This window comes from Pezoporus flaviventris, unplaced genomic scaffold, assembly GCF_033815535.1.
Source record: "Pezoporus flaviventris isolate CSIRO_AGI_PZ_B2104156 unplaced genomic scaffold, CSIRO_AGI_Pfla_v1 ptg000070l, whole genome shotgun sequence".
In the NCBI taxonomy this organism is placed as follows: Eukaryota; Metazoa; Chordata; class Aves; order Psittaciformes; family Psittacidae; genus Pezoporus; species Pezoporus flaviventris.
In genome coordinates, this window is record NW_026892618.1 from 2,261,665 (window position 1) to 2,282,347 (window position 20,683).

At 39.8% G+C, this 20,683-nt stretch overlaps 1 protein-coding gene across 5 annotated transcripts in view; it reads right to left on the bottom strand.

The window, feature by feature from the left end:
• Positions 1 to 20,331, bottom strand: part of MPPED1 (metallophosphoesterase domain containing 1) — a 60,712-nt gene extending 40,381 nt beyond the window's left edge. Inside the window, exons 1-3 of one of the 5 annotated variants that reach the window (XM_061472068.1) lie at positions 19,968 to 20,331; positions 5,726 to 5,991; positions 532 to 717 (exon numbers count right to left, since the gene is read on the bottom strand). In XM_061472068.1, coding sequence (XP_061328052.1) covers positions 532 to 717; positions 5,726 to 5,877 — 338 coding nt within the window. In that variant the 5' untranslated portion in view covers positions 5,878 to 5,991; positions 19,968 to 20,331. Of the gene's footprint in view, positions 1 to 531; positions 718 to 5,725; positions 6,022 to 8,786; positions 9,870 to 19,406; positions 19,551 to 19,967 lie in introns of those variants that run through there. The other 4 variants (XM_061472070.1, XM_061472069.1, XM_061472073.1 and 1 more) reach the window with 4 other exon arrangements.
• Positions 20,332 to 20,683: the final 352 nt, after the last annotated feature.

A 20,683-nucleotide genomic window follows, 5' to 3' on the forward strand; every position in this document is an offset into this window, starting at 1 on the left:
ACAGAAGGCATCTACATCTGGTCTGCTACATCCAAGACAGCAACCACCGGCACACATTTTGCTTTGTTTGGAATTCATCACCGTGGTGCAGCTGAGCCTCAGATTAAAAAAAAACAACTATGAGCCTCCAGGGTTAAACAGACAAATGTTTTCAGTCACAACAACTTTTTTGGGGAAGGAAGCAAAGCCATAACAATGTATGTAAGAGGTTTTATGTAAATCATTAAAGGCCTTCTGACTTAAATTGTTGCTAACACCAAGAAGTTGCTTAATGTACACTTGAGAGTGTGAAGGCAGAACAGATGAATTGTCTCACAAATCTTACTTGCTCAGTTGAAAAAATGCAAAAATATTTGTAAAAAAAAAAAAAAAGAAAAAAGAAAAAAATCATACTCCTGCTCACTGCCATTGAAATTTAACAGTCTAATTAATATTCATTATTTCTGAGTGCATGATGACTTCTACTGAGAGGCAGAAGGGGCAGATACAATCAGTAAACAAACTTACTGTCAAATCCACAGAATTCAATACCTACCTAGCCACTCGTTGAATTTTTTTACTTCACTAGGAAGTCCCAGCTCAGTAAAATCACCAGCATGTATTAACACATCTCCATATGGCATTTGGATGGGATCAGTTCTTGAGTGAGTATCAGAAATACAGACAAATCGTGTATATCCTGGAGGTTTGGGAGCATCATGGGGCACCGGATCAACCCTGTAGGAAATGCATCATAACAAGGTTATAAAGTACTTAACGTACTTCTTAGTGTCTACTTTGCAGTTCTAATACTACTTTTTACCTTTATAAAAGATTACACAGACTTCTAAATCTGGCTGAGGGAAGGGATTTATTAAAACAAACCTAACACTAATGGGAGGTGTAAAAATTCTTGATGTTCACATCACAACATTTTCAGTATTTGTTGGGTAGATGGATTAATTTAAAGAGATTAAGGAAAAAAAATGGACTATGGCAATCACTCTGACACAAATACAAATAATTCAAAGGCATCACCAGTTTCAAAGGAATACTTACTATCCCATTTCATTGTTTAAATATGATTACACAGCATACAGGGAAAAGATTCATTTTAGATACATAAACACATTTCAATGTATTTTTTCTAATTATAACTTTTTTCCCCTGCAAATTATGTAATTCCAGCAAATTTAATTAACGCATTTTGGAGATATGTTTCAGTGTGTTAACGCAAAGCAACGTAAGAACTCTCCTTACAACAACTGTAAATGTACATTCGAGTCTGACTATTGTCAGGATAAATGTGGCAACTTTCTGGGCTTGATTATACTAAAAGAAATCAGATGCTCTGAGGGGTGAGGCTGCATTGTTCAGAGCCCAATCTTGATATTCAAAACTGAGAAAACTAAAAGATCTGACCCAGTTTGATGAGACTTACGGTTTAGAAGACGAAAGCAGAGAACACTTCTCTGCTATATGAGGAATACTTACTTTCAACTCAGTCTTTTTACCCTCAATCCATATTTTGTTAAAATATATAGAATCAAATGTATCTATACGCAGCTATACCGTATCCGCTATTCTAGTTAGGGAATTCTGGTGGAATAAAATTTAAATGCTAGAGATGCAGAGTTATATTTATGTCGGCTGAAAACTGAAAGAGATAGAGAACTGTTATGAATTGTTTTACCTTTCCAAAATATATTTTGAAAGGACAAATAAAATTAGTTTGGTTCAGTGTTGCAGGATATGTAATTCATACCCTTATTCCTTACTGGTTGAGCTTCAGTTCAGGAGCTTACTTTTATATAAACTCAGAATAGAAATTAGAGATCTTTGCTATTAATACTACCTGTTTACTTGGTAAATTTTCAAAATACATTTTATTACTTGAAAGACATAAGATAATAATGTTTATGATCACATAATCTTTTCTCCAAGTCAAAGAATTCTGCAAAATTTATAGGCTGGCAAACTGAGGTGGTTTTGACAACTCCATGAGATTAGTAAGAGAGTGAGGAGTACATCTAAAAACTTTAAATCTTACTAAGTACGGAGAAAGTTCTTAGCATTTTCCACAATATAACTACACAACTAAAGTATGAACAACTTATTTCATACCAGTCTTTCCTATACCTTTTTAGGAAGAAAAAATGTTGGATTTTCTACAGCAGCACTGGAGAAACAGCTTTTTAGCACAAGTACCTTGGAGCTGCCTTTTTGAAGTTTCAGGTTTTGAGCAGAAAGTAATCAAACGGGAGGTAAGGAGAAAAAACAGCTGTGATCAAATCATACCTAATGAATACCCAGCAGTATGTATATGCTAGGGGGATATGTAAGCAAGCATGTACTTCAAGTTGTAAAACTTGGCTTACAAACAGTGGAACATTTGGACTTGAGAGAGCAGCTGCAAACACTGCGTGTAAGGCTGAGGGAGCGTGTATGTTCCAAGAGAACAACAAGCACATGTAGAAGGGCAGGTGAAAAAAAGTGTTAAGATGCAGGAGGAGTTAGGCATAGGAGGTCACAACCTCAACCATGCAGCTGCATTATTGCCATCATGTGTTAAAAACACCTGTCTGTAGGGAAGAGAGCTGCCACAGAGAAAGTTCCATGGGTGGTTAGTGGAAATAGCAGGGTTGTAAAAGAATATACATGGTGAATGGTGGGGTGTAGCCTAGTGAGTGAGACTTGTCAGAAGGTGTTAAGGATAATGCAGTCAGGTCATGAAGTTCCTCCACAAAATGAACTGTGATGGCTAGATAAAATGATGAGACGCTGACCTTGGCTATCACTGCTATCGTTAAAGCTAAAAAGATTAAATATCAGTCCAGTAAACAGATTTCTGATTATTCTTGGTGCCCACCATGTGAGTTATGGGTCATAATGGTAAGCCAGCTTTAAATTATGCTTACTACCCTGGAACAACCTAACAATATGGACTGGTCTAAAATACCAGTAGACTTTTTAGACTTTTCATAGTAAGGTAGCCTTTAAAGCTGGTACTGCCTCTCCTTCAGAAATCTGTTAAAGCTCAGCACAGCAGGAAGTTGGGTGCTGGGGAGCAGCATGCATTTCACATGTTGCTCCTCTGAGGCTGAATGGAAAAAACAACAGACTTACCATGGCAACCCATGCAGCACATAATATACATGATTTTTCTTATAGTTTGAATGGGGACGGGGAAGATGTGGACAGCATGTTCCTGGCTGCTGAAGGATATATAACTTTTAAAACCTGTGCAATGGACCAGGTAATTTTCAGGGGGAAAAAAGCATCAATACAAAAGAAGAAAAAACAACAAATGAGATGCAGATTTTTCACATGGAAGTGATATGCACACACTGAGGCCATATATAGGTAAAAACATATGTCAAGTTTCACAAACGCATCAAAGTTGTATTACTGGAAATAATTTCTGAAGGCTCCATCCCCATATTCTTGTGTAACGCATTCCCACAGCAGCTGTCACACCAACACCCAATGCACCGCTTGCAGCATGAGCAGAGGAATAAAGATCTGGTGATTATTTCTGTGCAAATGCTTTTGCTTTTCTTTAAACCAGTATGAAAACTTGCAGAGAAATTGAAAAGCAAAGTCAAAAAATCTCAGACCAAAACCACTGCCAGAGGTTAGCTTATACATTAGGTTTCAGTGGTTTCACAAAGGAGCAAGACAGGAACTTTCCAGAAACAAGGGATGGACTTGAAAACACTGCCAGAATTTACCACCCTTTTCACTGGCACCAGATCATTGCACAAGCACAGGTATGACAGACCAAGATGGGGCTGTGAACGGGTTCTCAGCACGTTATGGGTGCTAAGAAGTGAAACAAGCACAAAGGACCAAGGAAGAGCTGCAAGATTGAATTCAGAAGAAAAGGAGCACACAAAAGAAAATGTAGTTTAAGTAGTCTACTACGAGTTCATATGTTAACAAGTCTATGTGGAATCTGTTTATGATTGAATGCAACATCACTTATATAGTGATATTCTGAACTATACACAAACACACTGTAAAGCCCTCACCTCTCTGAAGTCAGTGACAGAACTTGAATGGACTAAAGCAGGGCTAAGATTTCACCCATAACAATCATGTGAATAAAAGGTGCTTTTGTTACACTTTTTATGTCTATTTCTCCCTTCTTTGTTAATATTCTATTCATTGGTAGGAGGCAAAAGCAATCCTGCTGGTATTCAGAAACATTACTTAACAATTTCTGTACCAAGAAGAGGTCAGATTGTGGTTAAATGTTTCAACTGATTTAGCCTGTTGTTCTAGTTGTACAAGCTTCTTCAATAGTATTAATCATTTATGAGAGATTGCTAAACTCTTCTGAGGATCCATTTTCTATGGATAGCTTATTTTCAACTGCTTGCTTAGGTGCTGAACTTCTGTCATGCAGTTGCCTGTCTAAGCCCTCCAGTAATACGATTTGCTACTGGTTACAAGTTGTAACTGGATATTGTTGAGTACCAAGTGGATACTAATAAATAACTTATTTTCAGCCCAGTTAAGAAACATTCAGCTTTTAAGACCAGTGAACAAATTCATGAGTGCCCAGGAACTGTCTGAATATTCAAAAATAGCTAAACCTCAACAAATAAAGCAACCTGCATTTGGAATTTTCACTCATAGAAGTATTTCTGAACCCACATTTGTTTGTTTGTACTTTTGCTACCATTTGCCAGCTCTGTAAATAAAAGATGTTTCCCAGTGCTAACACTTCACTCATTTTACTGTTTGCATTCCAGTGGTATCTAAAAAAAAAAAAAAAACAGAACAGACCATAAGCTAATACACTGCCCCCCAAACCTGAGTGTTTTTTAGCTATAGAAATCATGTCCTATGTTTGTAAATTATCAGATCATATTTAACACCAAAAATGTGAATGTGATTTTTTATCAGTCTTCCTAAAGCAAAAAAATGTTTCCATCAAAAAATTAAAAACCAGCTTTCTGATCTAAAGATAAGTCTGCTTCTCTCTATAATAAACACAAAGAAATGGTGCAGACATTTTTATTCCCTATAAAAATATTTTACAGTAGATTTTTATACTTAATTTATTTGTAATAGCTTTACTGTTTTGCTCTTCCTTCTGGCTTTAAAGTTTATGGCAGGTTTCATTTTGTAATTATAATTCTCCACATTACATTACAAGTAAATCATTTAGAGTAGTTAATTTTACTGATGTTGTCATTATATAAGAAGTCAGAAACAAACACATTATTTTAATTACTCTTTAAGTACTTGGCATCTTCAGCCCATCGGTATGAAAGTAAGTTGTCGGATGGGTGCCCACACTATTTTATTTATTGATGTTATTTTTCCCTTGTATGTAGCTGCAATATAACTAAGCAAACAGTATGTGTTGTACAGAGACAGGATGGTGTTTTCAACAGCTATTTACATCAATAAGTGAGTGCACAATACAAACATTATCAAGATCACAGAAAATATCCTTGTAGCATCTCTCATTACCACTGTTTGTTGTTTTTCTTTTTAATACATTAAGTATTAGTATTAAAGTAATGCTAGCTGAGTGATCTTTCTCCCATCCTTTAGCAAAGTACTTATACTTTCCAGAAGGACTGATTTTGTATCATTACACTAATTATTATTAGAAAGGCAGCAAAATGGTGTTCTTTGAATTCTTTTTGACTGGTCCATAAAATACCACATTGACAAGGCCATAACAATTCAGAAGGCTGTGCTAGAGCAATAACAAAACTATAATACTTACATTTGCACATGTGGGGGCTGGAAACGTCCCTGGTTAATGTTGTAGAACGTGAATGCCTGTGTGGGGTTGGAGCTGTACTCATCCACTTCAATTATGAGTCTACTGTGCTGATGCCTTCTAGCTGCCATAATGTGAGACTGAGAGAAAGCCATGCTTGCACTGCGTAGTTCGGCTTTTTCAGGCAATCATAACTGCTATCTTCCTACATCGACGGAAGCAGACCATGACATCTCCTTACCTAATCAGCACACTCCCCTTCGAAAAACCTAAAAGCAGATTGAAGAGAAGGAGCATAACTGTTTGACAGTTAATATGTTTGGAATTGCTTTATTTAATATGAGATGAAGGGAGGATATTGAGGGGCGAAGATACACAGCTCCAAGAACTCATCACAAACCTTTCCAACCTGCCAATTTGATGATCATACTTTAGCTGCAGGTGGGAAGCAGGGTGAGGAAGTAAACTTGCTAAAGAGCACAGGGGCAACTTGTTCTAGTATTTCAGACATTTAATACAAAACTTAAAGCCATGGCAGTCATTCAGAATGGTGTGTCAAATAATGTTTCTTCAACCCAATCATTTCCTTTCTTTTTTATTGCATTGCTGAATATTTATTACCCACCCACCTTCTAAAAAACAGAACAACCCACTAAGCCTGACACTGAATACATGGGCATGCACAACTAAAAGGCGAGTTAATTAAACAAGAATGAGTTTAACCAATTCTTCAGAAAGTCTGCACCATTAATTACCAGGAAGCATTTCAAGTGGTTGCTCTTTACATCCTAAGAAACAGAGCAAAAGGCCTTCTGTGCCCTTGCTCCTGGTTTTATAGCATCACTGAAGGAAGTTGTGACAGAGATATGGAGGGCTCCCCCCTTCAAACACGTTCTCAGTCAACACTAACCCAACATTCTGAATTCACTGGAAAAGAAAGCAATTCAGAGGCTAACACACAGTTAAATGTTACTAAGTATTAAAAAAAGTAAAATCCGTACAGGTTTTATGCTTGGGAATAATTTTTTCCCTGAAGGTTACACAAGTCTAGAACAGCAGCACTGAAAACTGGTAGAGGAACAGCAAAGTGAAATCAACCAAAATGCAGAGTATCCCCTGGAAACAGCAGAAAGTAATTTAAATGTGAATTTTACTTTTATTTCCCAGTTTTAATAAAAAATGGATTATAAGATATAAAGGTGGGTATTTTTACAGTATAATTTTGCATCCTTTTAAAAAGTTGTCTGTCTTAAATATTTACTTTCATGCAAGTGAGGGCTCTTTTCTTCTAAGGAACAGAAGTGCTCTGCCTCAGAAGATGTATTTCATGAGAAGCCATGCTAGAATGCAGCAAGTCACTGAATACATGCAGTTTCTGGAAAGCAGAGCTACAAGTATTTTATGTGACCTTGCCGTTGTACCTAACTTCCATTCTGAAGGGACCACTGCCAACAGTGATGGATGTCTTCATAGTCACTCGAATTTTTAAAGATATTTACAGGTACTTAGGTCCAATTCAGTTCTAGTGGCAGTCAAGCACCTAAGCATCTTTAAAAATCTGGGCTTCAGTCTTTGCTTAACGACTGCAGATGTTAAGTGCTCCAAGAAGTGGCAGTGTTATTTTTGTTTTGGGAGATCTTTTTCTTAGGAAAGTAAAATGAGGGATTCAGCTTAGTTTTGTTAGTTGCTGAATGGCTATAAAATGATGACAACTTGCTGTCACTAACAACTGGCAGGAAAACAGTCTGAGAATAAAAGAGCAGATTCCTTCATGCCCTCCCCTAGAATTGAGTGGTAAGGAAATGGCAGAATAACAACAAAGAAAATTCTGGATTTTAAACACTCTCAGATGCCGTGTTCAGGCTACGGAACAAGCAGCAGCACAAAGGAATGTGCCAGAGCAGGAGAAGGGAAGGGAGGCATGATCCTTGTAAGAATAATCAAGTACAAATTGCTGCATTTAGGAAATAAGAAATTATGACAGCAGATGTGAAGAACCCTCCCTGAGGAGCTTTCTGTATTAAATGATGCATTTGTAAAGAAGTTTGAATAGGCAAGGTCAGAGATTTTATAGGGAGCAAACTGTTCTAAGTGAACCTACTTCTGTTTGAAAGAAACTATTAGAACTGGTGACCTCTAGAAATATTCTCCAGTAAGATTAATAATTTATGATTCCAGAGCTCTACATAAGGATTTCAAACCACCTGAAAGACACAGCCTTTGTTTTATAATTCAGGGATTATGCCCACTTTACACACAACTACAGTTACAAAGGAGTTAAGGCACTGCCTTAGGGACCCAGAATCTCCCTCTGGCCTTAGTAAGTTCTCAGGAGCTCACAGCATCTGAGAAAACAGCTTCTGTCAGCCTCCTCTTCAGGTCCTGTCTTTCATGACTTATCTCAAGTTATACATCACATCTCCTGCAGAATCAGTGTATTTATGTAGGTACCCTAATATCCACTCTTGAGCTCTGCCTCCTCATTCTGGTTAAGTGGAAAATAGCACTTACCAACACAAACTCAAAAGAACAAATTTGTTTGCAAACAGAAACAAAACCACAGCCAGCACACCGCCAATATACCCTTTAGTGCTGAAGAGTTCTCATAAGCAGGGAATCAAGCCATGCACATGGGAGAGCGTGTGAATCATACCATTAGGCCAGCTTGAGAGGATGCTAGCCACAGACATTCAGCAAGAAGTTCACCATATAAACATGTAGGAAACAGAAAGACAACATATTTACTTGAGGTAAGGAAAAAAAGAAAAGAAGAAAACATACGGAAAGAAAAAAGGAGGAAAAAAAAACCAGTATTCCACAGCACTGCTAATCCTTCTGCCAAATGACAGTCACCCAACATCAACCCTGCACACATAAAAGGCATCCAAGACTTGAAAAGAAAGAGCCAAATCCTGCAATAAAAATTAAATAACTAGCAATCATATGAATAGCCTGTGATAAACAAGAATCAGATATGTAACACACATAATCAGTAAGCATAATTCAATAGCCAGCTTCATTCAAGCTCATTTCAGAAACATACACAGATGTCTTTGAACCTTACCTTTCAGTCTAGGGTTTTCTTCCTGCATAAGTGGTTGGCTGACTACTAACATTCTTCGTGTTCGACAGAACAAGCTGTCTCTTTGCAGCTTGACTGATAACCAGACTGACACCCATTACTCCCCTCTTTCTGTTTCCATTTTGAACAGTTCCCAAATCATAACTTTTTCTTTCTTTTAATATTCAGAACTTTCTTCCTTTCCCAAACCAGGGTATAAAATGCAGCAGGGAAATAATTATCTGCTTCTATAGCATGCAAGTTTTAAGATCATATGCCCAGCATTACCAACACAGAGTATTAAAACTCAAATCCCCACAGCAACAACATGCTAACCATCCTCTTCCCCCAGACTTATGGAGCTGCGGGATGTCTGCCAGGGAAAAACAGAGAAATGTAAAAAGGACTGCAAGAACATGAATACTAAAATAAATATCAGAAACCTGGCTGTTAGAATCACAGACTGAGAAAAAGCTATTAAATCAGCTAAGCCATCTTCTTACTGATGGCATGAATGTTCTCCATACATTATATTTCTGCTGCTTTCTCTAGCATATGGTCAAATGCTCTCAAGAGCTCTGACCCAAAGCCCATTGTGTACAATGGACACTGGTCCACCGTCTTCAGAAGGCTTCGCATCAGGCCATAAACTACATGAATTGCAACATCTGTCCTGAGGCAAGCCCTTGAACCCAGATGTACATTTAAACCTTTTGATGAGGTCCTCAAATAAATCTTTGTATTAAGATTTTTCTTTTTCAGCCTGAAATTTCTGGTATTTTCATCTCACAGCCTTCCTGTATAGCTGGCATAGTTATTTCCCTCTTTTACATAAATTTTCCAGCCTTTTTATGCATCCTGTTTCTCTCCTTTTTTTTTTTTTTTTTTCATTTCAAGCCAACATTTTATTATAATCTAACTTCTTCATTCTCAGATTCTGGTTTATTTTGTGTTCATCTTTCAGTTCACTCTCATGTCCACTAATCTCTTGCTATATCTCATTCCATCATCCCCACTGTTCCCTTCATCATCTGCCCTTTGTCTCAAAGCCTAAAAACAACAAAAAAGGGCGTTTTCATGCAGCTATAAAACATCAAAGCCCTTTTTTCTTTTTTTTTTTTTTTTTTTTAGGGAAAGACAGTAAGATAATAGCAGTAAAATACCTTAAAGAAGCACATGAGAGTCTGTGATAGACCACACAGTGTGACACACTTGCTTCTTGAATAAATTTTGGACACTGTTAACCAGAAACCCTTCCAAGAGCTTGCCCAGGAGTTCAGGTCTTCCCCATGCAGCACTGCAGTGCTTTTCATAAGCTGCCAGGTGATCCTTTAAACAGGGAAGTAGACCATTTAAACCAAAAAAAAACCACATTACAGAGTATTTCACAGCAGTGGTCACAATTGTCATAGTAACATTTCTATACCCACTAGTGATTGGCTTCATTACCACAAATTACTATTTTTGTCTCAAACACAACCCCCCAAAGCTTGTTCTAGACTGACCACCATGAAACTGGTAAAGCAGTGGCTCACTATGAGAAACAGGCTGAAAATGGTAAAGGGTTTTTGCTGTCTAAAATACCCATTCCAGATAGAAGACAATCAATGGAACTAGTCTGCTATCTTCAGTTCTGCTATCTGGAAATGAATACTGAAATAATCCTAAAAAGTCATTATTCTGTGGGAAAGGATGAGCCAGGCAAATCAATCTGCAAATGAAAGCTTTACTAAAGAGATACACTCTCCTCTTCCTCCTCTTCATTTTCTGAAACACAGTGCAAGTCCTGGCAAACCAAAACCACCAAGTCTTCCCTGAGAAGACAGGATTTACTTGACAAATTAGGACTCTAAAGTGAAGCCACCATAATCAAATGTCATTAAGACACTTTTAGAATTAAAGGTTGATTGTGCACCTTTATACTTTTCTAAATGAGTATGATTTATTGCAGACAGAAACATTTCTCATTGCATTTTAAAATAAACAAATAAAACTGCAATGTGTGGAAGTGAAATACGCACTTGCAAGCCCTCTTCCCAAAGCAAATGCTTTATGTACCTGCAATTTGTGTCAAAGAGAACTAAACAGCATAAAAAAAAACGAGCAGGCTCCTCAAGTATATCTGAATTACAGTCTCATAACCTGTGGTGCCATTTAAGGTGTTTACCACCCTTACAAACCTCCCAGAGCTGATCATGATAAATGGAGTGATTTAGATATCCTGCCGGGAATATCCTGCTGAACCCTACTTCAGCCCCAGCAGCAGTACAGCATTTGAGAGCGTTAGTTCTTCTAAAAGCCAGTTTAGCAGTGGTGAACGTGCCAGGGTGACAGCCTTCAAGCCTGCAGCCCTCTATCCCCAGCCCAGACAGCGTGCAGAGGGGCTGGCACCCACACCAGGCCTGGCGCCATTCCCCAACCCACTGGTGTGCCTCAGGCCTCCACTGCAGAGACCTCCAAAGCACTCCATATCCATACAGGCCAAGAAATCCCCTGGTCTAAGCATCAAATAAATGTACAAATGGGTTTTGTAATGCAGATTTATCTTAAAAAAAAAATTGAAACACACTCACTGGTCCGTTCTGTGAGTACCATGAGAAGGCAACACACACTGCTCCATCTGCTCCTCAGAGGATAAAGCGTATGCATATTGCTGTGCAAGTCTGTAAAGTTGTCCTAAGGTCAAAACACGGAATAAAAGCTTACAAATGGTTCTTTACCATGGCTCTTACTACAGATTTCACAATCCTCATCTGGTAACTAGAGCACATATGCTCCACCATGGTATTTTCAAAAACCTTCGCCCATGGTGTATCTTTAATTGAAAGATTTTAAGCATCCCGTTTTTCAGTCTCTGCTCTCTTCAGTAGCTTCTGCTGAAAGAAATTACACCAAACCCATGATTTATTAAGGAAACTCTTTGGATGGTCTTTTTAAATCATGTTTGAGATAGTTCTCCGTGCCAATGAATCTAAATTTGCTAACTGTTACCAGTTAAATACTCAGTTCCGTGACCGTGTCTTTATCCTCAAAGTCAGAGCTATTCCCATTCACATAGCCAAAACTAAGGGGCATAATTCTGAGTTACTGGTAGGCCTCAAAATCTCACTCACTTCTGTGAGAAGTAGTATATCTATCCTCTTTTGTTTAGAATCTCCTATTTAACCTACCAATGAACACTTCAGTGCCTCATCATACATATCACGTTTGTTAACTGCAGATCTACAGAGTACTGTGCAATCTGTTTTGTAATGTGTAAAAAGATCAGTGACTTAAATAAGACCTCTTATTTCCCTGTACTTACAATCACCTTAACCTGCATTACAAAAAAAAAAAACAAACCACAACAAAACACCACAACAAAATCCCCCAAGATATTTCTCACCATGCTAAACCACACATCATTGTTCTCCTTTGCTGATTATAATGACCTGTCAAATACAGTATGACAAAATTCTTCAATGAAATTATTTTTTTCTTCAAATTAGTTTTCTTCCATTGCTCTCAAATGCAAATATTCTATGTTTCTCTCATAACTTTATAAAGAACACTAACATACTTGATAGCTTAAACTGTCATAAAAAAATTATATAGACACATCAAGTAAAAAATGAGAGAAAGTATTTGTCTTTTTTGAACTGTGCCCTAATGTCCACTTTCCTCCAAAAATACACTGTACCTACTATATGCCAAAGTTCTTACCATGAATCCAGAAAAAAAGATAAATAAATGAGTTCAGAAAACACAAAAATCATACATATACCTACAAAATCCAATTCTGTATTTATTTAAAGGTTAGAAACCTTTTTAGCTAGTCTTATTTTGAATGATGACTTCATGATTTAAAATCACTTTTTCTCATTTCCCTACCTAGGTTCCCAGAACTACAGTATCAGAATATTCTATTTTTGAGGATTTAATTTTATTTTGGCTCAACAGCAGCATCATTTTCTAAATCAAATTCTCATCCATACAGATAACTGTTCATTTACTCAAATTAAAAAATAAACACAAGCTAATAATACTGCTTTTTTTTCACCTTTAACTTCCACTTTACAATATATTCAATATATTTTAGATTTAAAAACTGCAAGACTAAGATTTACAAATAGATTGAACATTTGTCAAGGCTAAATGTATTATTGTAATCTTACATATGATCTTGCTGAATGTATAAAACATTATCATTTTTGGAGAAAATATTTAAATGCATACATTTTTCTTACGCAAAACCAAATCTTTTCCCTGAAAAATATACCGTTTTGGCTCAATACTACCTGTATTTATTCCAAAATACCTGCAGAGGTAGCTAATCTATTTAAGTAATTAACTCTAGGGAAAGGAAATTTTAAATAAATATCTAAAAGCCACAAAACTCATTCCTCACTCTAACAAATTTGCCTTCAGTATTTCAAAATCTATTACATTACTGAAAATCATGAGTATACATTCATAAAGAACAAATTACATGTCCCAGAATTAGGGAAAATAGATAAAATACAGGTTATGGGGGGGAATTATCAAAAATGGACATTTCAGCAGGACTAAAGTAGGGTTGTGAGGATTTGATTCTACATTTCAGTCTGCAATTTGGGCATATGATCTGATTAACCTCTTGAATCTCTCAAAATATTATTTACTAAGAAGACTAAGTACTGAAATGTTACATATTTAAGAAACAGTTTGGTTTCATTTTTAACTGAAGAATTTTTGCTTTCACCCTTTCGTGACAACTGGCCTCACATTCATTTCCAAGCCTTAACCTGCACAACCCTTGCTGGGTCAAGTCCCACTTGCCTGCAACACATACTTTATCCTGACCAATTCCAATGGAAATTGTCTATAACTGCACAGAATTTGACCAATTTGATCATTCATGCGTATCTGAGGGCAGAATACATCCCTTCTGGTTTAGTGTGTTCACTCTGATATCAAACTTGCATCAGAATATGTCACGTCTATTTAGTAGACAGCTGTAGTTTCCACGTAAACATTCAAAACCAGCATTGGTCACCAACAGCATTAGTGTGTGGGTCAGCAACATACAGCAGAGGTGAATGGCACGCAACACCCCTGGAACAGCCAGCAGTAGAGACAGCAACTCCCCTGCTCTGCATTTAGCAGGAGCCAAGGGGCTGCTGCTTCATATATAGGAATATTAACACTTTTAAGACAGTTCATAAGATCTTCCCCATTTGTGCAGCAGCACCTCTCGGCTGTGGATGAATTTCTATTGCAAATAGTCTTGTCCGATTTCAGAAAGAAATCTGACACCAACAACTCTTGAAATGTTGCTGATCTCTACGTCAATACAAAGAACGGAAAATAGAAGTGGTCAATCTATTCCAGTAGCTCAAGATGATTGAAATGCCAAAGTACCAGCACACAAACATATATATAAGGTGGAATGTAGAACACAGCTTACACGTAAATATATTTATAGTGACACTACTTCTGAGATCAGTGTGCCTTTTTCTGTTAGGGCCTGGAGTTAAATTGTAGACTTAATAATCAAGCTTAATTTTCTTGGAAAATTAAGTATAAACTTGGAAAATTAAGTATACTGTCCTATTAATTTTGTTGTTTTTACTTTTCACTCATTTAGCTGCATCCATCCCATTGAAATTCTTCATTTCATTTGATTCATGTTCAGGAAGGGATTCACTGGGTTTGTTCTGTCTGTTTTTCCAGGCATCTTCCCCAGGACTAATACAAGGAAAAAGTACTCAACAGTTCGTTTGGCCACTCACTTCTCTTACCCAAAAAGTCATGTCCACGAAGAGCCCCCTACATGGTCCATATGAAACTGAAACAAAGGCAACCAAACCCTTTTCTTAAATGAAAAAGAGACAGGAAAGATAGAATGGGGGAAGTCCCAGACACACAATTCTGAAGGGAAGCATTTCAGGTCAAACACCTCTGGATATTCATCAGACCTAAAATGGATCCTACTGATTAGCAAAGCATCCAGTCCACAGTGCCCTTCTCACACAGGGATGCTTCAAATCACTGCTCTCCCTGAAGCTGAAGAGTTCATAAAAGAAGCAAGGCTCAGGAGAAGAGCTACATGGAGAGCGCACACATGGCACTCCATGGCAGCTAGGCTAGATCAGGTGGAAGCCATCACACTGCAAAATACTGGGAAGGCTGTGACAAGTGACAGGAATTGTTGGACAGTGCCAGGGCTGGCTGCCTCCGAACTGTGACTCTGAGCTGTATGCACTGTACATCAGCTGATTTGCTGGCTGCTTAAAAAATTGTTTTGAAAATTGTATTTGTACTGACTACAAATTTTCATGCTACGCAGAAATGCTAAAACAAAGCCAAACGGTTTATGGGTGAAAAGTAAAGGAAGATCAAAATGAAAAAATACTTAAGAGGAAAACACTTAAGTAGTGAAATGATTTCAGTATGCATTTTTAGCTTTTCCTTTCCGCCTTACTTGATGAACATGGTGAAACCAGAACATTTTTTTGGTCTTGCCAAATCTGAAGTTTCTACTGAAATGCACTGAAGCTGGCATTTTTTAAGTCTGGGTTCTTGTTCAAGGTACTAGATTATTAACTGCTCCCACTGTCTAAGTTTTAATCCATCCCATCCTTGCCACAAAGTATCTGGAACTTTTACCAGAAACTACTTATACTAGAGTCAAAGTGTTGAGGGGCAAAATTGAGATGCACTTCAGAACAGCAACACAGTAAAGATAAAGACCAAGTAAGAATTTTTTTTTTATTTTCTACCAAAGAACCAGAATAAAGGCTGTCCCACAAAATCAAAATAATCATAATACATATTAATACTAGAATATTAGAAGTGTCCACAGGCCAGGTGAAATCCAACGGCAAACTATGCTAGACACTGTACAACCATACAGTAACAGAAAGTCTGCCCCAAACAGCTTACAGTCTCCAGAAACTCAACAAAGGATATGGGAAAAAAATACCACAGCCACAGAGAGAAATTGTCAGTGCAGTGGCAGAACACTATGTTCTTTCCATTTTCTTCTATGAAGAAGGAAAAAATATGCAAGATTAGCATCACAAAAGACAAAAGCAGCAAGAAGATGGGGTACAACAGAGTCAGTGAGAGGAGGAAAAAGGTGATAAATAAAGTGGCATGCAGGACGTTTGAGCTATACAGCACGTTAAGCAAAGTGACGCGACTGCGAGAGCTGGCAAAAAGGGAGCTTGAACAAAACAGCCAATTAGGAAAAGGCAAAGAAAAAACAGTCAAAAATATCAGTAACCATCAGTCTCCTTTGTATGCTGCTTCTACAGCTGCTCTGCTGGCTTCAGTCTTTGGTTGAATGGCAAGACCATCCCCTGCCATAAGGGAAACTGGGCCGGCTGTATGGCAGAGGAACTGAATTTAAAAGGTCGAGAGGACATAACACACGAAAACCAGCTTTCAAAGTAATTCATACTAAATATAGTGATCTTGGGATAGCAGAAATATACACGTTAAAAATATACACCAAGTAAGTGCAAATACTCGCAACTGAAATACATTATACATCTGTAGTACACCTCTGAATCTAAGTAAGAGAGAAGTCCTTATTACACTAATATTAGTATGGCTTTCCAAAGTCACAATACAGCATATTTAAATTACATGAACACAATCTTACTCCCATAGTAAATGATGGCATTTTAAATAGTGACTGAATGGAAAACACTAAATATTTTGTATTTAGGCTAGTGTAATGAATCCCAAATTAGTTATGACTGCAAGTTAGTACATATATACCATGGTGGTTATTTGCTAATCCTAATGCAATTTCCACTGTCTTATCAAATCACAGCAGAACTGTGACACCTGTTGACAGTTTCAACAATGAGGTCAAGCAGTGACCAGCCATAAAGAATGAACTGCTTCAGCCTCCAGAGGTGATCACTGCAAGAAGCCATAACCATAACAGCACTGCTCCTTTTTGCAATAGATCTTTACTAGACTGTCATTCTGCAACCTTGCCTGAAAAGATGACTAAAAAAGTCAAAGGATAACAGCCAGCTCACTGACCTTTAAGGACTCTCTTCAATTACTAACTTTGCTTGTATTTTGAAACATAATCAAGAATATCCAGGATTTGAACAGAAGCATGTATTTTAAGTTAGAAATAACAATTACGAAAACACCTTTCCCTCAGACACTCTCACACAGACCCAATTTTCTTACAGACAATGATCACAGAATCCAAACTAATGTACAATCCAAAACATATAAAGTTTCCAGCACTACACTGAAATCTTATTCTGAGAGCTGATACTCTATGTTGTAAGATCCTAATATATCTTACTGTAATGGAACATGCTGAAAGGCTTTTCCTTCAGACTATCTTATACATCCTCCCTGAATTCTTCAAACCAGGGTTCAGCAAGAATCAAATGGACTGCACTGATTTGTTTTCACTGTATTATCATTTCAGATGAAAACTGTTTTCATGGACAAAATACTAAAATTCTCCCTTATAAATGCACTTTTTTCTTTACTATATTATACTGGTACCATATGTCTAAAAAAATAAACTGACCAGAGAACTGACTAAGCAGTTACCTGGTTTCAGGACATTAGTCTCCTTCCTTGTAATTCAGTGGCAGAACTCTAGCTAACCTAAAAACCAGTAATCTTTTTATGTACTTGTACGGGTTTTACTATGTAGAAGAGCCCACTCTTGTGTAATTCTTCAGGTGAGGAGCACTGCACCTGAAGTGGCAGATCTGATCATATTTGCTTCCTAAAATACCCTAATCCAGACCTTTTTTTTCCAATTCCATACAATAAAATCAATTAAATAAGTATGATCACAAACATCACTATGTTCTATGAGCCATTAACTCAAGGAACAGAAACATGAATGTCAGAATTGACTACGTATGTCAAATGAGAAGTCCATTCCGCTTTACATTCCTGCTGACAGATCCTGTAATGAGCATGCAGCATTAAATAAGACCATGACCTGTAAACAAAGATCAGAGCACCAGCTTTATCTTTGCATTCTCTCATGTTTGTTGTTTGGCATCACAAACTAATACCAAAACAAGTATCTTGTTAACACCAGTCCAGTAGGTTTTCATACAGGGCATGAGGGGTTTGCTCTCGTCCAAGTACATCCATGCATCTTTAAAACGGGCATTTTTCTTCACACGAACATATACAGGTATTCTTAGCGGTTACTCTGCTTTGAATTAGACTGAAGGAGAGCAGGATGAAAAGAGAAAGGGAACAATGTGCAAGGAAGAAATTTTCAGATTCTTCTGTCTCAGAAGGCTTGAGACAATGAAACAAACCAAATGCCAAGCTAAAACTGTTTAAACATACCATTAAAATTTCGTGGGTAATAATTAGTATTAAACAATTCATACATTTGTATCATATATGGGATAACCACTACATTAAATAATTTCAAAAAAATACAAATGTAAAATAGAAATTAACTCCCCCCTATTTGTGTAGTACACTACCAGAAAATTTACAGTGCCTGGCATCATGAAACTGTTCATTATGAATGGGTGCAACACAGACTGTCATCATATAACCCTTCAGTTGTCATCCCAAAAGAGATACTCAGTTATTTATCAGTTGCCAAATTTCAGACCTGCACATTTTAAAATGTTGTCTTAAATATCTATTGATATTTTTCTGAAAAAAATGAGAGTTCACTTCACCAGGAGCCAATCATAAAGTTTAATAATCTTGCCTAGTTATCAATTCATCCAGAATATCCAAAGCTCCTTTACACTAGTAATAATAATGTTTAAAATTCATTAAGCCTTAACTGAAGTTGAAATGGCTATCAATCACATACATTATCAAAAGATCTCTTAATTATGATATTGTCAAGGTAGAAATTGTGTAAGCAGAAATCTTCAACTATTGATCTCCTGTCAAAGAAAATGGAATGTTTAAAATCTGTCTAGTTTCTGCATGTTCCCCATCTTTATCCCCTCCGTTAATCCACAGACAAGAATACGCATTTATGAATGTATTCCACACTACCCATCTGAAAGTGCAAAACATAAAACGCAGGTGTTAAGAAAGCAATGTATTAAAAGTAATGAAATCCTTACCAAAAAGCCCCTAATATTTTTTTCCTTCTCCTCCAGTGCTTTGAGCATGCTGAATACCAAACAACAGCGCGACAAACTGCATGAAAATCAGCACGAATCTTAAAAACATCATCAAACTTCTCGAGCCGTTTCCTCCCGGAACAAAACTTTAGAGGTCACTAAATCCTCTCCTACGACAAAGGAAAGTTCTTCCACTTCCATCACCCCTCTCCCCGACTACGCGAGGAGGGCAAGCTATCGCGAAGGCGCACACCAGTTTTCCTGGGGGACTTCTTCCCTCCCAGAAAGTCTCCGCCGGCCGCTGGTGACACCTGACCATGGGGAGGGGGGTAGGATGTGCCTGCCGGCGGTGCGGGCGCCCGAGGGTCGCTGCCCAGCCTCTGCGGGAACTCTGCAAACAAAGTAACTTGGCGGCTGGGTGGCGGGAGGCGGCGGGACACGCGTGGGGCAGGGACACGCACTGGCACGCCGGGGAGAAGAGCCCCCGGAGAGGCAGGCGCTGGCACAGCAGTGGCAACCCTCAGCCCTTCTCCGGGAGGACACTGACAGCCCTTACCTTCACACACCCCTTCCTCACGCCCGGCGGCAGGAGACCTCTGCCAGAGCAGCACGGAGGAAGAGCGAGGGGAGCTTCGAGGCTCTCGACGGCCCACCCTCCGCCTCTCTCCCGCTTCTCAGAGAAGCCCTTCCCCGCCCCCCCGACCGCCTCACTCTCTCTAGCTTTGGGGCATATATATAATTTTTTTTTTTTTTTTTTTTTTTAAGCAGCAGAGAAAAGCCACGGGGAAGCTTGGTTGGGAGAAGCAAAGCCCTGACGCGCTTGGGGGTGGGTAGGTGGGGGGTACAGCTGGGGGGGGGGGGTTTCAGACCCTCGCACGGCAACACAGGCAGACCCATCCCCCCCCCCCCCCCCCCCCCCCCTCAGTGCCCAGCCGGGGAAGGCAGCGCTGAGGCTGGAACCTCGCTGTCTCGAACCGATCCCGCACCAGGGACCGGGCCCTGCGCACAATCCCCCCGCCCAGAGCCGGCAGGGAGACCCCGCCCGGGGCGGCCGCACGCATCCTTCCCCCGATCCCCATCCCTGCAGGGGCAGGGAGGTCTTCCCCAGAATACTTACCCTGCCCGCCGGGGCTGCTTTGAGGACGCAGGATTTTGTGCGAGCTATCGTCTCCTTCTCCGGGAGCCCAGCCTCCCCTCCCCCCGGCTTCCCCTCCCCCGCCTCCTTTGGGGGGCCAGGAATCCCCCACTGCCGGCCCTCCCCTCCTCCCCGCCCGGCCGGCCGGGGAGCCCCGCCGGCCGGCCCTGCCCTGCGCCGCCGGAGCTCTGAGCTGCCCGGGGCCACGGCCGGGCCGGGTACGGTGCCCGCGGTACTCCATGGCCCCTGACCGGGACCGGGATGCGCTGCCGGCCTGCGCTGCGGCGGAGGCACGGGTTGGCGTCCTCCCGCCTCGGGTGGGGGTCAGCGTGGGGCGGCGCGGTGCCGCCTCCGGCGGGAGGAGAAGGCTGCGCCCCCCAGCCCTCTGCATGAAGAGACCGGGGCAGAGTTGAGGCGGCAGGCTGGGGGGCGCTTGTGTGTGAAGGGGGAGAGGCAGCAGCTCTGCGCCGGCCTTTCGGGGGTTGAGGGGAGTGATCCCGGCCTCCCGTGCCCGGTCGCCCACCCTTCTCTCAGCAAGCGGGGGGAAGTTTGGCTACGGGATGCCCGGGGGTTCTGCGTGGCAGGCCCCGCCGCGCAGCGCCGGCCGTTAGGCGGGAAGGCGACCGTTAGGAGGGCGGGCGGGCGGGCAAGCGCTGGGGTCAGGGCCAGCCGCCCCACTGCCGGAGCTCTTGTCCCCG